At 42.1% G+C, this 16,495-nt stretch overlaps 1 protein-coding gene across 1 annotated transcript in view; it reads left to right on the top strand.

Moving 5' to 3' along the window:
- Positions 1–16,495, top strand: part of LOC311136983 (SH3 and multiple ankyrin repeat domains protein 3-like) — a gene marked incomplete at both ends in the record, with an annotated part of 327,765 nt that overhangs the window by 274,811 nt on the left and 36,459 nt on the right. The window contains 2 exon segments of the mRNA XM_084171316.1: positions 2,883–2,958; positions 6,409–6,491. Coding sequence (XP_084027442.1) covers positions 2,883–2,958; positions 6,409–6,491 — 159 coding nt within the window.

Raw genomic sequence — 16,495 nt, 5'->3', positions numbered from 1 at the left:
ACCGCCCGGGTAACGAAGGAGTGGCTTCGTAAGAAGCATTTCATGGTCCTGGAGTGGCCTAGCCAGTCTCCAGATCTCAACTCCATAGAAAATCTTTGGAGGGAGTTGAAAGTCCGTGTTGCCCAGCGACAGCCAAAAAACATCACTGCTCTAGAGGAGATCTGCATGGAGGAATGGGCCAAAATACCAGCAACAGTGTGTGAAAACCTTGTGAAGACTTACAGAAAACGTTTGACCTGTGTCATTGCCAACAAAGGGTATATAACAAAGTATTGAGAAACTTTTGTTATTGACCAAATACTTATTTTCCACCATAATTTGCAAATAAATTCATTAAAAATCCTACAATGTGATTTTCTGGATTTCTTTTTCTCATTTTGTCTGTCATAGTTGACGTGTACCTATGATGAAAATTACAGGCCTCTCTCATCTTTTTAAGTGGGAGAACTTGCACAATTGGTGGCTGACTAAATACTTTTTTTCCCCACTGTACACCTGTTCTGAAAGGCCCCAGAGTCTGCAACACCACTAAGCAAGGGGCACCACCAGGCAAGCGGCACCATGAAGACCAAGGAGCTCTCCAAACAGGTCAGGGACAAAGTTGTGGAGAAGTACAGATCAGGTTTGGGTTATAAAAAAATATCAGAAACTTTGAACATCCCACAGAGCACCATTAAATCCATTATTCAAAAATGGAAAGAATATGGCACCACAACAAACATGCCAAGAGAGGGCCGCCCAACAAAACTCACGGACCAGGCAAGGAGGGCATTAATCAGAGAGGTAACAAAGAGACCAAAAATAACCCTGAAGGAGCTGCAAAGCTCCACAGCGGAGATTGGAGTATCTGTCCATAGGACCACTTTAAGCCGTACACTCCACAGAGCTGGGCTTTAAGGAAGAGTGGCCAGAAAAAAAGCCATTGCTTAAAGAAAAAAATAAGCAAACACCTTTGGTGTTCGCCAAAAGGCATGTGGGATACTCCCCAAACATATGGAAGAAGGTACTCTGGTCAGATGAGACAAAAATTGAGCTTTTTGATCATCAAGGAAAATGTCTGGCGCAAACCCAACACCTCTCATCACCCCTAGAACACCATCCCAACAGTGAAGCATGGTGGTGTCAGCATCATGCTGTGGGGATGTTTTTTATCGGCAGGGACTGGGAAACTGGTCAGAATTGAAGGAATGATGGATGGCGCTAAATACAGGGAAATTCTTGAGGGAAACCTGTTTCAGTCTTCCAGAGATTTGAGACTGGGATGGAGGTTCACCTTCCAGCAGGACAATGACCCTAAGCATACTGCTAAAGCAACACTCGAGTGGTTTAAGGGAAACATTTAAATGACTTGGAATGGCCTAGTTAAAGCCCAGACCTCAATCCAATTGAGAATCTGTGGTATGATTTAAAGATTGCTGTTTGCATGTTGTGTAAATCAAATAATACAAACCCCAAAAAAATCCATTTTAATTCCAGGTTGTAAGGCAACAAAATAGGAAAAATACCAAGGGGGTGATTATTTTCACAAGCCACTGTATAAAGGGCACCAGAACTCTAGCTCTGCAGAAGGAAGCATACAAGTGTTGACTCATCTTTGACCTTTTCCCCCACCCCCACCCACACCTTCACCCACTACAACCTAACCTCTCCCCTTAACCCATATCACACTGTCACTGTATGATCTTAGGGCAGAGGGTGGAAGAAAGGGGGTGAAGAGTGAAGGAGGAAGACAGACAGACAGAGTGTTCTAGTAGATGCCTCTCCCCTATCGACTGTCTGTCTGTTAGTATAGGCATCTCATCCTATCTCTGCTCAGCCTAGTCCTCTGCTTCTTAACTCCTCTTTCTGCCCTGTGGGTCACAGCCAATCCAGTTCCAACAGCTTCTCTGACTGACTGTCTGACTGTCTGAGTGGTTACAATGCTAAACAGAGAGTTTTGGGGCTATGAAAGGTTGGATATGAGTTCTAGATCAGTGCCCGGTATTTGTTCTATTCCGTATTCTGATTTTATACATGTGTGTGAGTCTTTGCCCTGCGAAAGAGGGGAGTGGAGGGGAAAGGGGAGGTCTATGCATTTGTAATGAGAGTCAGGCTAGTGGGCCTGTAACCATTAACACCTTATAGAGAGACAACAACACTATCAGAGAGAGAGCAGGGGAGAGGGATAGAGAGGGGGAGTGGAGAGAGGGGGATAAAGAGGTAGAAAGATTGATGCAGAGTGAAGGACAGAAGGTATGAAAGGGGGATAGAGAATGATGGAGAGAGGGGAATCAGGAAGAGAATGTCAAGAGGGGTACGGGGAGATGGTTGAGAAAGGGTCAAGAGGGGTAATGGGGAGATGGGTGGAGAAAGGGTCAAGAGGGGGATAGAGAGAGCGATGATAGTGATTGAGAGGAGTGGAGGTGATGGAGCTTGTAGTGGAGACAGAGAGAGAGGTTTGTTTGGTCTTTCTGCGCTTTGGCGTGGAGAAACCTGTAGTGGACAAAGCTGGCAGCTGTCACTCAAACAGACTGACAGACTGACAGACAGGGTGGAGTGAATGTCAAGAAACAAAATGTCATTAACTCATAAGCTTGTCTGACAATACACACACATACCTTAAAACACTAATAAAAATGCTCTCACCACCACACACACCCACGCAATACACCCACGCATATTCACACACACACACACACAATTAAGAACTCCAGTGGCCTGACAGGGTCTCCAGTCAGCAGATTGTCATTTAGCAAGCGGGGTAGCAGTATGTGTGTGAGTGTGTGTGTGTGTGTGTGTGTGTGTGGGGAAGGTATGTCATCGATCCTCAGAATAAATGCACTCGCAGTGACAGGGCCCAAACGAGACCACACATACTGACAGTGTATTGCTTTGTTTTACAGAGACAAGAGAGGACCGCACTAAGAGACTGTTCAGACACTACACTGTGGGATCTTACGACAACCTCTCCTCATACAGGTAAGACGTGCATACACACACACTATGTGATGTGATGCTACTTCCATCTAGTGGTGAGACAGTGTCAGTGCATTCTGCTTGCATGAGTCCTACTCTCAACCCAGGCCTCGTACAAAACTCCCATCACTGAAACATTCCCTTTGTGTATGCGTGTGGATGAGTCTCTCTCCCTCTCGTCATTTGTCCCCCTCTCTTTGAAATGTATTTTATATGACATCAATCAGTAATAAAGGAGAGTGTGAGTGCTCACTCCCATGTAAATCAGATGTACAGGCTAAGAGAGGACAGCAGAACAGTAGCTGCTATAGGACTGTGTGCTGAAGTAAATTCACTCTAAATGTCAGAGACAGCTTGTCAGGAGAGAGGTGCTTTTTATCAGAGTGTTGTTTCCCCTCACCTTTCCAGAGAGGTAGGGGGGGGAGAGAGGAAAGAGAGAGATGGAGAGAGAGCGTGCCTGCACGAGAGAGAGAGAGCAGTTTATGAAGAGTGTGTGAGAGCTAAAGCAGCAGAGCTGGCTCTGAATAGGATAGAATGTCAAAGCTCTTGAATGGAATATGGAATGGAGTTGTATGTGAATGGAAGTCTTTGGTATGCCACTGTGAATGGCTACTTTTAGGGTTTATGGAATGTTATTATAGGTAAGACTGTAATTACATTATTGAATATGATTGTGCTACATTGGATGCTTATTTGAAGATTAATTTATAGAATATATTTTCTAAATGCCTGAGTAGTGCTGAATATTAACAGGAGTTCATGGAATATAATTGTGAATGCAACATTAGAGAGATTGAAAGCATGGTTGGTTGAATGGAAACATAAAGCTATTCTGTAGCTATGGAGGGGAAAATTTAGAGCTGGTTGGATATGCAGGATGTAGGCTAAGAGAGGGGGAGGAGAGAAAGAGATGTTTAACTGTATTTACAAACCCCATATATATCCACACACATATTAAGCAAGTCCTCTAGTTAAATTGTATCTCTGCAACCTCTGCCCCCTGACACAGGAGAGTTTCTCAGGGGTCTCCAGGCCCTGTCAGCAGGGGCTCTGTCTACCCGGGGTAAGTGGCTGGGCAGTTGGCGTGGCTAACAGCTAACACATGACCAAACTCCAGGTCTCCCATGCCAGTGTGTGTAGTGTTCAATTCACTAACTGTATGGGCTGTCTGGTGTCAGCAGTGGGATCTGACAGTCAGTCAACAGAATATTGGTGTTGCTGAGAATGGGACATGATGCTGCCTTTTACTGTGTGGCTAGAATGTCTCTGGGAATACCTTAGTTTTTGAGCATTGAATTGTGTGGTTTGAATTGACACACACACTCAAGTGACGACACTCATTAGTAATGAGAATTTTATACACTGAAAAAAATATATAAACGCAACCTGCAACAATTTCAAAGATTTTACTGAGTTACAGTTCATATAAGGAAATCAGTCAATTGAAATACATTCATTAGGCCCTAATCTATGGATTTCACATTACCGGGAATACAGATATGCATCTGTTGGTCACAGATACCTTAATAAAAAGGTAGGGGCGTGGATCAGAAAACCAGTCAGTATCTGGTGTGACCACCATTTGCCTCATGCAGCACGACACATGTCCTTCGCATAGAGTTGATCAACCTGTTGATTGTGGCCTGTGGAATGTTGTCCTACTCCTCTTCAATGGCTGTGCGAAGTTGCTGGATATTGGTGCGAACTGGAACATGCTGTCGTACACATTGATCCAGAGCATCCCAAACATGCTCAATGGGTGACTGGTGAGCATGCAGGCCATGGAAGAACTGGGACATTTTCAGCTTCCAGGAATTGTGTACAGATCCTTGTGACATGGGGCTGTGCATTATCATGCTGAAACATGAGGTGATGGCGGTGGATGAATGGGCCTCAGGATCTCCTCACGGTATCTCTGTGCATTAAACATTGACATCAGCAAACCGCTCGCCCACACGACGCTGTCTGCCATCTGCCCGGTACAGTTGAAACCGTGATTAATCCGTGAAGAGCCCACTTCTCCAGTGTGACAGTGGCCATCGAAGGTGAGCATTTGCCCACTGAAGTCATTTACGATGCCGAACTGCAGTCAGGTCAAGACCCTGTTGAGGACAACGAGCATGCAGATGAGCTTCCCTGAGACGGTTTCTGACAGTTTGTGCAGAAATTATTTGGTTGTGCAAACCCACAGTTTCATCAGCTGTCCGTGTGGCTGGTCTGAGACGATTCCGCAGGTGAAGAAGCCGGATGTGGAGGTCCTGGGCTGGCATGGCTACACGTGGTCTGCGGTTGTGAGGCCGGCTGGACATACTGCCAAATTTGCTAAAACAAGGGTGTCAAACTCATTCCATGGAGGGCCTAGTGTCTGAGGGTTTTTGTTTTTTCCTTTCAATTAAGACCTAGACAAGCAGATGAGGGGAGTTCCTTACTAATTAGTGACCTTAATTCATCAATCAAGTACAAGGGTGGAGCGAAAACCCGCTGACACTCAGCCCTACGTGGAATGAGTTTGACACGTGCGGCTTATGGTAGAGAAATTAACATTAAATTCTCTGGCAACAGCTCAGGTGGACATTCCTGCAGTCAGCATGCCAATTGCACACTCCCTCAAAACTTGAGACATTGTGGCATTGTGTTGTGACAAAACTGCACATTTTAGAGTAGCCTTTTATGGTCTCCAGCGCAAGTGCACCTCTGTAATGATAATGCTGTTAAATAAGCTTCTTGATATGCCACACCTGTCAGATGGATGGATTATCTTGGCAAAGGAGAAATGCTCACTAACAGGGATGGAAACACATTTGTGCACAGATTTCTTTGAGAAATATGCTTTCTGTGCGTGTGGAAAAGTTCTGGGATCGTTTATTTCAGCTCATGAAACATGGGACCAACACTTTACATTTTGCGTTTATATTTTTGTTCAGTGTATTTCTCAGCAAGCACACACTCAACCTCCTCCTCTTCTTCCTGAATGGGAGAGGCTGAGTCCTCTGTTTCCTTGGAATTTCAGATATTAGGAGGGAACACACACTGGTGATGAAAAGCTTGCATTATACACACTTACCCTGCATCTGCTAGTACCACCCTGTACACACACATACACAAGTAAGTACTGTACAGCCCCAAGAGAACCCTAAGCTAGGCTTTTAAGTTGATTGGGTAATCAGAGAAGTAGGTTCAGGTGTGTTTGTGTGTGTTTATTTGCAAGGCCATTGGGTTACTCTCTCCCTACATCGCCTCCCACTCCTCTCTCTGCTCCCTCTTCTCCACCCCCTTCTCTCACCTTCCATCTTTCTCATTGTCCATCTCCATCTTCTCCCATCCTTTTCTCTACCATCCCTGGCTCTCTCTCTGCTCTCTCCTTCCCCCTCTCCTTCATTCTCTCCTGTCTCTTCTCTCAGTGAGTATGTTGCAGGACTCTTACCTGCTGTCCCTCTCCTCTCTGCTCTCCAGTGATTACATCATAGAGGAGAAGAATGCTATGCTGCAGAAGAAAGAAAACGAAGGCTTCGGCTTCGTCCTGCGGGGAGCCAAAGGTAGGAAACACACCTTCACGAGTTCGGCTTCTTGCCATCAGACGAACATGTCGGAAGGGGTAGTAGTTGATAGAGTTTGGTATAAGGGTTTTGGCATGGATGGTAGTCGGGGCACAACTATGTCTGTGCTGAGCCTGCTGGCAGGGCCAACTCCAGCCGTAAGCCCACCATTGTGAAGGAAGCCTGGAGGGTGCAGACGATGGATAGGCCAGCTCCTGGTCGTGGACCAATGTTTACCTGGCCCGCCATTGTGCAGGATACCTGGAGGGTGACGCGATGTGGCGGCAGTTTAATTGCTTTGCATGCACTGCATTACGGCCTGTTTGTCAGGCAGAAGTACAAAGGCGTGAAGAAGGATGCTGTTTAAATGCTATGAGGGTGGTTGATGAAGCAATTGGATTCAAGTGAGTGAGACTGGCTTGTGGCTAATGAAGATTGGATGCAGGTGAGCAAATTGGCATGTTACGGTTAAATGTCCATATGTGGAGTTCCTTGCAGATTGGCTGCATTCCAATATGAGTGTCTGGGCCCACTTATGGAGTGCCTGCACAAGGGGCTGCATTCCAATATGAATGTCTGTGCCCATGTATGAAGTTCTTGCTTTGGCCACATTCCAATATGAAAGTCTGACCCCATATATGGAGTTCCTGCTCTAAGGCTGCGTTCCAGTGCAGAAGAACTAGCCCATATATGGAAGTTCCTGTTGTGGATTACATATGTCCTCTGAAGCTTAAAGCTCTCCTCCTGAAACTGCGTTATAAACTAAACACACACACACACATACCTTTGTTAATTAATCAGGTGTTTTAGTGCTTGGCCACAAGACTGGAACAGACAACTTCTCTCTATATACCTCCACGACCAGCCTGGAGTGACAAACACACTTTTCACAAAATTCGACTTTATACCTTATTACTAAAGCAGGCTGTCTGAATCACTGTCACTGCTGCGTCCAAGGCCCTGCTACTATCTTCTAGGGATTCACCGATATGCATCAGTCCCCGGATCAAATGTTTAAGATATGAGTGGATGGGTCCACGAGACCCCAAACCGATCCAAATGTAGCATGCATCGGTCAGAAATCGATTAAAACGTTTGCATTATGGAGGGCGCTAGTGAGCAAGCCATGGAGTAGGTCACGTTTTTCCAAAAACCTTGCGTCATTGTGGCTAAACAACACTACTATCAGTATTGTACAGCTGGTTGCTCGGTCACTTTTGCAAGCTGGAATGTTAAATCTTTAAATCACCCAGTGAAACGTAAAAAGGTTATTTCTCATTTAATCACGTTAAAGTAGGTATCGCCTTTCTTCAAGAGACACATTTCCTCACTTTCGACCACTCTCATTTAAAAGGAGGGTGGATCGGTCAATCATATCATTCCAATTTTAATTCTAAAACTAGAGGTAGCAGCCATCTTAATTAGTAAAAACATACCGTTCGCAATGTCAAGTGTAGAGACAGACTCAGCAGAACGTTTCATTATTGTAGTAGGAAGACTGTATAATACACCTGTTATCTTGGCTAACATTTATGCACCAAACTGGGATAACAGTTCATTCTTCACAAATGTATTTTCTCGATTACCAAATATGGACACACACCACCTAATACTAGGTGGTGATATGAATTGTGTACTGTCGCCCAATCTGGATCGTAGCTCTCCTAAGGTATCATCTTCATCAAAGACAGTATCCACAATTCAGCTATTTCTTCAGACATATGGCATATCTGATGCGTGGCATTTCCGCAATCCCACAGCTAGGGAGTATTCTTTTTTCTCACCAGTTCATAAGACCTTCTCACGTATAGACTAATTTTTCCTAGACAATAGATTTCTGCCACTTATCACGGAGTGTGATTACCAAGCTATAGTCATTTCGGATCATTCTCCTCTTACTATTACATTTTAGACATTTAGCAGACGCTCTTATCCAGAGCGACTTACAGTTAAGTGAGTGCATACATTTTCATACTGGCCCCCCGTGGGAATCAAACCCATGACCCTGGCGTTGCAAACGCCATGCTCTACCAGCTGAGCTACATCCCTGCCGGCCATTCCCTCCCCTACCCTGGACAACGCTGGCTAATTGTACGCCGCCCCATGGGTCTCCCGGTCGCGGCCGGCTACAACAGAGTCTGGATTCGAACCAGGATCTCTAGTGGCACAGCTAGCACTGCGATGCAGTGCCTTACACCACTGCGCCACTCGGGAGACTATTAAACTACTTATACCAAATACACAGCCTAATTATCGCCCTTGGCGGCTTAACTCACTACTGCTATCAGAAGAAACCTTTGTTGCTTTTATATCATCTCAAATTGAGCTATTTCTCTAGCTTAATCAAACCGCTGGAATGTCTCCTACAACAGTATGGGAATCAATGAAGGCTTATCTAAGGGGCCAAATTATTTCGTACAGCGCAAGATTAAGGAAGTGCAATATTCAAAGCCTAGGGGAACTTACAAATATAATCTTGGATTTGGATATGACATATTCACTCTCTTGAGCTGCAGATTTACTAAAACAACAATTGACACTTCATGCAGAGTTTGATCTTCTTTCAACTCATCAAGCTGAAAATCTAATTAGTAAATCTCGATACAAAAATTATGAACATGGAGAGAAATCAGGGAAAATTCTAGCACACCAGCTGTGTCAGAGAACCACAAATCAAACCATACCTGAGATAACTGACGAGCTGTGTAACAAATGTATTGATCATTTAGAGGTATAGCTGCTGAATTAGAAGAACAGTTCTCTGTAGAAGAGATTGTGTTGGCAATTAAATCTATGCAGTGTGGTAAATCCCTTGGACCCGACGGATTTCCGAGCAAATTCTTTAAAAAAAATTCTGATCAACTCTCACCTCTCTTGCTTTCCATATTTGAGGAATCATTCTCCTCAAACTCTTTACCCTCAACAATGAGCATGTATTTCACTTATTCTGAAAGGGGGGGAAGAATTGCGATGTAAAGATACTTTCTAAGATGATTGCCTGCCGTTTTGAGTCAGTCCTTCCCTCGATTATCTCTACATATCTGTCACGTACGTTAAGGAACGGGACAGACCAAGGTGCAGCGTGAACGGCGAACATGTTTATTAACTAATAAACACACGAAACAGTAACCAAAACAACAAACTTAACCGTGACGGTCCAAAGGCTAACATACAAGCCTAAACATGAACATAACAAAACGCAGGCAGGAAAACTGGTTGCCTAAGTATGAACCCCAATCAGAGACAACGAGTGACAGCTGCCTCTGATTGGGAACCACACCCGGCCAAACATAGAAATACAAACCTAGAATATATTCACACCCTGACCAAACTAGCTAGAGTTCTATAGGCCAGGGCGTGACAGTACCCCTGGCTTGGTGCGAGGAGCAGGGACAGGCCGGTCCGGACTGGCGACGCGCACCACTGGCTTGGTGTGAGGAGCAGGAACAGGCTGGGCCAGACTGGCGACACGCACCACCGGCTTGGTGCGAGGAGCAGGAACAGGCCGGGCCGGACTGGCGACGCGCACCACCAGCTTGGTACGAGGAGCAGGAACAGGCCGGGCCGGACTAGCGACGCGCACCACCGGCTTGGTGCGAGGAGCAGGAACAGGCCGGGCCGGACTGGCGACGCGCAACACCGGCTTGGTGCGAGGAGCAGGAACAGGCCGGGCCGGACTGGCGACGCGCACCACCGGCTTGGTGCAAGGAGCAGGAACAGGCCGGGCTGGACTGGGAACACGCACCACTGGCTTGGTGCGGGGAGCAGGTACGGGGCGTACCGGACTGGGAACCGGCGCTGGAGGTCTATGACTGTCTCCGTCCTTTACACTCCGCGCCCCGTCCCGTGCGCGCCGTTACAGGCCGAAATGGTTGACCTTGGAGAGCTCATCCTGTGGCTCCACCTCCTTAACTGCCTTACTCTGCTCAAAACTTGCATTAGCTGAGCCTGTTTCCAAATACACTAAAAACCCCACTGTGAAACGTTCTCTAAAAATCTGGAAACAGTTCAGGCGATCATTTGGTCTCAGTGAATTTTCAACTTCTGTCCCATTATTAAAGAACCATACATTCTCTCCGTCATTATTAGACTGGGCGTTTCATATCGGGTCTGGAAAAGGGATCTCCTCACTGAACAACTTGTACATTGATATGGATTTTGTATCTTTTGTACAGTTAGTACAAAAGTTCAATATTCCTAGATGCCATTTCTTTAGATACCTGTAATTGCGTAGTTTTGTATCTTCATACTCTAGTTACTTCCCATCATGCCCACCTACCTCCCTTCTAGATTCTATTTCTAAAGTGAACCCTTATATCAAAGGGGGCATAAGCTTGATCTATACGTTATTAAACTCGCACATTCTGGATTTCCTGAACTCTCTTAAGAACCAATGGGAAGAGGATTTAGGTGAACAACTTTCAGATAAAACTTGTCAGAGTATGCTTCAGAGAATACAATCTTCATCTATATATCTAAGACATGCTGTAATTAAATTGGTCAAAGGCAAAATTATCCAAGATTAGACCAGAAATAGATCCCACTTGTGACCAATGTAAGCAGGCTCCTGCTACTTTATTACACGTTTTGGACATGCCCGAAATTGACAGATTTATGGATATCTGTTTTTGAGACGTTTTCTAAGATACTGGCGAGACCTATCGAACCTTCTGCCTTTTTTTTATTTATTATTTTTTTTTTTTTTTAGGGGGGATGGATCAGCTTAATATTGCAGATAGATTGTATCTTCTATCAATGTAATTGTCTGCATCACTTCCAATCCCCCATGTTTTTTTTATTTTTTATATATATATTCCCCTTTATTACTTTTCAACCCCACCATCCTTTCCCTACTTGGAGTAAATTAGTGAACAACAACGCCCAGGCCTCTACTTCCGGTCTATACTTACTATCTACACCTTATGGACAGAGTTAATTTTACAATAATTCTATATCTATATATATATATTTATTTATTTTTTTGCTCCTGAACTTCTTCTACTCTCAACCTCTCCGATCATTTTCATGATGTCCATCCGGTTTGCTTCTAAATGCCATATCTTTCTAACTGTGCTCTTTCCCAAAAGCTCCCAACATACAACCTATATACTTATTATGGACACAGTATGCTTACATTATTAGCTATCTTTGTTATTATTTGTTGTTATTTGTTATTAGTCCCATCCTTCAACTCTATTCAATACCTCCCATCTATCTCTTAACACCATCCATATAGGATTTCTATTTGCCATATATATTTCAACCGTACTGTGATGTTTTACAAAGTTCTGAACCTTTCTATTCTCATTGCTTCTACAGATTGTGAATTAAAAATAAACATTTTTGCTAAAAGTATTATTATATTATTGATTGATTGACTATGACTTTTCAGATCACCCAGTAATGCTATCTGCAAGGTTAGTTCCAGGTAAATATTGCAATCCTTTAGCCATTCCTGGACCTGTGTCCAAAAACAAGCTACAAATGGACAGAACCAAAACAAATGATCTAATGATTCTATCTCTTCACAGCAAAATCTGCAGAGCTGGGAAGATTGTATCCCCCATATAAATAACATTCTATTGGTAGCAAGAATTTTATATAATAATTTAAATTGAAAGATTCTAATTTTTGAATCCGGTGTCGTTTTGCGTGTCAGTTCATAAACACTATGCCATGGGATCGGTACGTCAAAGATCTCTTCCCAACTATTTTGCAATCTATATGGGACGGCTGTCAATCCTTTGGTCCTTAAGTGAAACTGATATACTTTTTTATTTATCACAGTTTTCCTTAACCAATTATGTTCTTTAATGCAAGGCCGACAGACAAGTTCCTTACTTTCTCCCCCTTCAACTTTCCTCTTCCACTTTTGCGGTAAGGCTGCAATTATTTGGTTGTAATTCTGGGTAGAGCAGACATTTCCATATGTTTTTGTTAGCTGCATGTGCGACATAACTCCACCAGTCCTACCGATGATATCATTTACGAAGATTATACCTTTTTTAAACATTCTGTCAAAAAATAAAGGTTTTTTGTCAATTAGTATATTTGAATTTAACCACAATATTTGTTGCATTATTTGTTCTGTCGTTTCTGGAGGATTAAATTGAAATTGCAACCAACTTTCTATGGCTTGTTTTAGAAATAGTGACATTTGGGAGATTATTTCCTTTTCAAATAACTGAAAGTGAGAGGTTGTAATCTGAATAAAGAGAAAAAGGCCTTTCTTGAACAGTGGGTGAGACAATCTTACTAATTTGCTTGAGAACCAGTTCGGATTTAAGTATAACTTTTGGATGACTGAAGATTTTAGTGATAGGTCTAATGCTTTAATATTTAATAATTTCTGTCCTCCGAATTCATATTCATTATATAAATATGCTCTTTTAATTTTGTCTGGCTTGCCGTTCCAAATAAAATTGAATATTTTTTTCTCATATAATTTAAAAAACTGTTTGCTAGGCGTAGGCAAGACCATAAGCAAATAGGTAAACTGGGATAATACTAAAGAGTTAATCAGGGTGATTTTTCCACAAATTGACAGGTATTTTCCTTTCCATGGTAGTAAGATCTTATCTATTTTTGCTAACTTTCTATTAAAATTTATTGAAGTGAGATCATTTATTTCCTTTGGGATATGTATTCCGAGTATATCTACATCACCATCAGACCATTTTATTGGTAAACTACATGGTAATGTAAAAATTGTATTTTTTAGTGATCCAATACGTAATATAGTACATTTGTCATAATTTGGTTTTAATCCAGAGAGGTTAGAAAATGTATCTAGATCCTCTATGAGGCTGTGGAGGGATTCTAGTTGTGGATCTAAAAGAAAACATGAATCATCTGCGTACAATGACACCTTTGTTTTTAAGCCCTGTATTTCTAATCCTCTGATATTATTATTGGATCTGATTTTAATAGCTAACATCTCGATGGCCACAATAAATAGATATGCCGATAGTGGACAACCTTGTTTCACTCCTCTTGACAGTTTAAAACTTTCTGAGAAATAGCCATTATTTACTATTTTACACCTAGGGTTACTATACATGATTTTGACCCATTTTATAAGAGATTCTCCAAAATTGAAATGCTCCAGGCATTTATATATAAATTCCAGTCGAACTTTATCAAATGCCTTTTCGAAGTCTGCTATGAATAGCAGGCCTGGTTTCCCATATGTTTCATAGTGTTCTATTGTTTCCAATACTTGCCTTATATTATCTCCAATGTATCTTCCATGTAAAAAACCTGTCTGATTAGAATGAATAATATCCGACAATACCTTTTTAATTCTATGCGCTATACATTTTGCTAGGATCTTTGCGTCACAACACTGAAGTGTAAGTGGCCTCCAATTTTGTAAATGGACTGGATCTTTATATTTTCCACTTGTATCCTGTTTCAGTAATAATGAGATCAGACCTTCTTCTTGAGTGTCAGATAATCTACCATTTACATAGGAGTGGTTAAAACATGCTAATAACGGTCCTCTTAGTATATCAAAAAAGGTTTGGTATACCTCGATTGGTATGCCATCCAACCCTGGAGTTTTCCCGGACTTAAAGTCTTTAATTGCATCCAGAAGTTCCTCCTCTGTAATTTCACCTTCACATGAGTCTTTCTGTGTGGCTGTTAATTTGACATTATCAATAGAAAAAAAATCTCTACAATTAGCTTCAGTTAGAGGAGATGGAGGCGACTGAAAAGAAAACATATGCTTAAAATACTTTGTTTCTTCCTTCAAAATATCATTAGGTGAATTATGGGTGACTCCGTCAATTGTAACCAGTTTCATTAAGTTCTTTTTGGTAGCATTCCTATGTTGAAGATTAAAAAAGAATTTTGTGCATTTTTCCCCATATTCCATCCAGTTTGCTTTATTTTTATAATATATTACACTTGATCTTTCTTGAATAAGTTTTTCCATTTCTTTTTGTTTTTCCTCTAATTTATTCTGAGCCTCTATGTTACAGTTTTTATTGCCATCTATCTGTTCTGTTAGACTTTCTATTTCCTTTCTTAGTATAAACTCTTTTGACCTAAATTGCTTTTGTTTTCGAGATGAGTACTGAATTGCATGGCCTCTAAAGGCACATTTAAAGGTGTCCCATACAATAAGGGGATTCGCTGTACCTATGTTATGTTGGAAAAAGTCAGTTATAAATTCCTTTGTTCTAATTATAAATAAATTATCATCTAATAGGCTTTGATTAAATTTCCAATATCCTCGCCCACGTGGAAATTCAGTCAGAGTAATGTATATGCCTATTATATGATGGTCCGACCGCATTCTGTCCCCTATCAACACTTTTTTTACTTTTGGTGCCAACGAGAATGAGATAAGAAAGAAGTCAAGACGACTAGCTTGATTCAGTCTCCGCCATGTATATCTCACTAGATCAGCATATTTAAGCCTCCATATATCTACTAGTTCTAATGTATCCATGACATTCACAATTTCCTTAAGAGCATGTGGGTGATTGTTTGTGGTGTGATTTCCTTTTCGGTCCATTGAGCTATTTAAAACAGTATTATAATCCCCCACCATAATAATATTGTCTTGAGTTGCTTGCAGGCTTGATAATTTATTATATATATTGTCAAAGAATTGTGGATCATCATTATTTGGTCCGTAAAGGTTAATGAGCCATATCTGTTTATGGTCCAATACCATATTTAAAATAATCCATCTACCTTGCGTATCTATTTGGACAATTTGCACATTCGGATCGAAATTACTATTACTTAATATCATCACCCCTTTTGAATTTCTTTGCCCATGGGAGAAGTATATTTCCCCCCCCCATTCTTTTTTCCACACTACTTCATCTCGAATTGTTTAATGAGTTTCCTGTATACAATAGATATTATATTCCTTCTCTTTGAGCCATGTAAATATTGTTCTTCTTTTGTTATTATCAGCTAAGCCATTACAATTATAACTGGCTATACTTATTTCACCATACACCATAATGAGATACAAGTTTCAAGTCTATTTATCATTATATATGTTTGTAAATTTACCAATAAAAAATAGCGTAATGATTGGGTGTCCATATAGCTGTACCGTGATATTTGCATTGCTACGGAGTAACCCTTCAATTGTTCTCCACTAATTCCCCCGCTAAAGCCCCTCCCCATCCCAAGTTGAGCCGTCATCCCAGTGATCAGCATCCCACCCACGTCCCTCCGTATCCCTAAGGCCCCGAGAGGCCAGGACCCATCCATCGAAAACAGCACACAGTGCCACCCACAAAACAGAAGCAGGTTAACCGCCAAAAGCATTTCCAATGCTTTCACCTCTATATATATATATCTATATAACTATTATTATTTTTTAAATTATGCATATCCTATTTTCCATCATTATCAATTAATATGCGTAATAATGTCGGCAGTTCACGCATAGGATTCTAACATATAACCAGGATTGCCATTGTATTACATTTAATTCATTGACAAGCAATTATTATCCTAGCAAATAATTCCCGCGGTCCATCCCATACCCCCCCCCCAACACCCCCCCCCCCCCCCCCACAACAGATGCCAGACAAGCACACACGCACATACTCACATACTCCAACACACTCAACCCCCCTCCTCCACAATCCACCATAAAATCCGATACTCAACGGCTGTTATATCCCAGAGCCCAACTCGAGAAATAACTTGATCTACGAGTGCACATACAGTTAAAGCTGATTGAGAAAGCATGCAGATTGAGCAGAAATTGATAACAATGTGAGATTTGATTAATCTACTTAATCTATGTCAAGTCCTAGGTGATGGAGATCAGATCCACCCTCTTCACCTGAGACACAAACACTCTGATCCCCTGTTGTAACCATTTTCCCAAGCATCTCCATGCGGTCAGACCTTTGATTATTTTGTGCCACCTGGGCCACAATGATAAACCCCCTCTCTGATTGTCCGAGTGTGACCCCCTCCCCATGGGTTACTGCAGCCAGTGTTGCCAGCACTGCCACTACCTG

The sequence above is a fragment of the Coregonus lavaretus genome, assembly GCF_964263955.1.
Source record: "Coregonus lavaretus genome assembly, chromosome: 11".
In the NCBI taxonomy this organism is placed as follows: domain Eukaryota; kingdom Metazoa; phylum Chordata; class Actinopteri; order Salmoniformes; family Salmonidae; genus Coregonus; species Coregonus lavaretus.
Note: the sequence above shows the minus strand (reverse complement) of the source record. Positions and strands in the feature narration are given on the sequence as shown.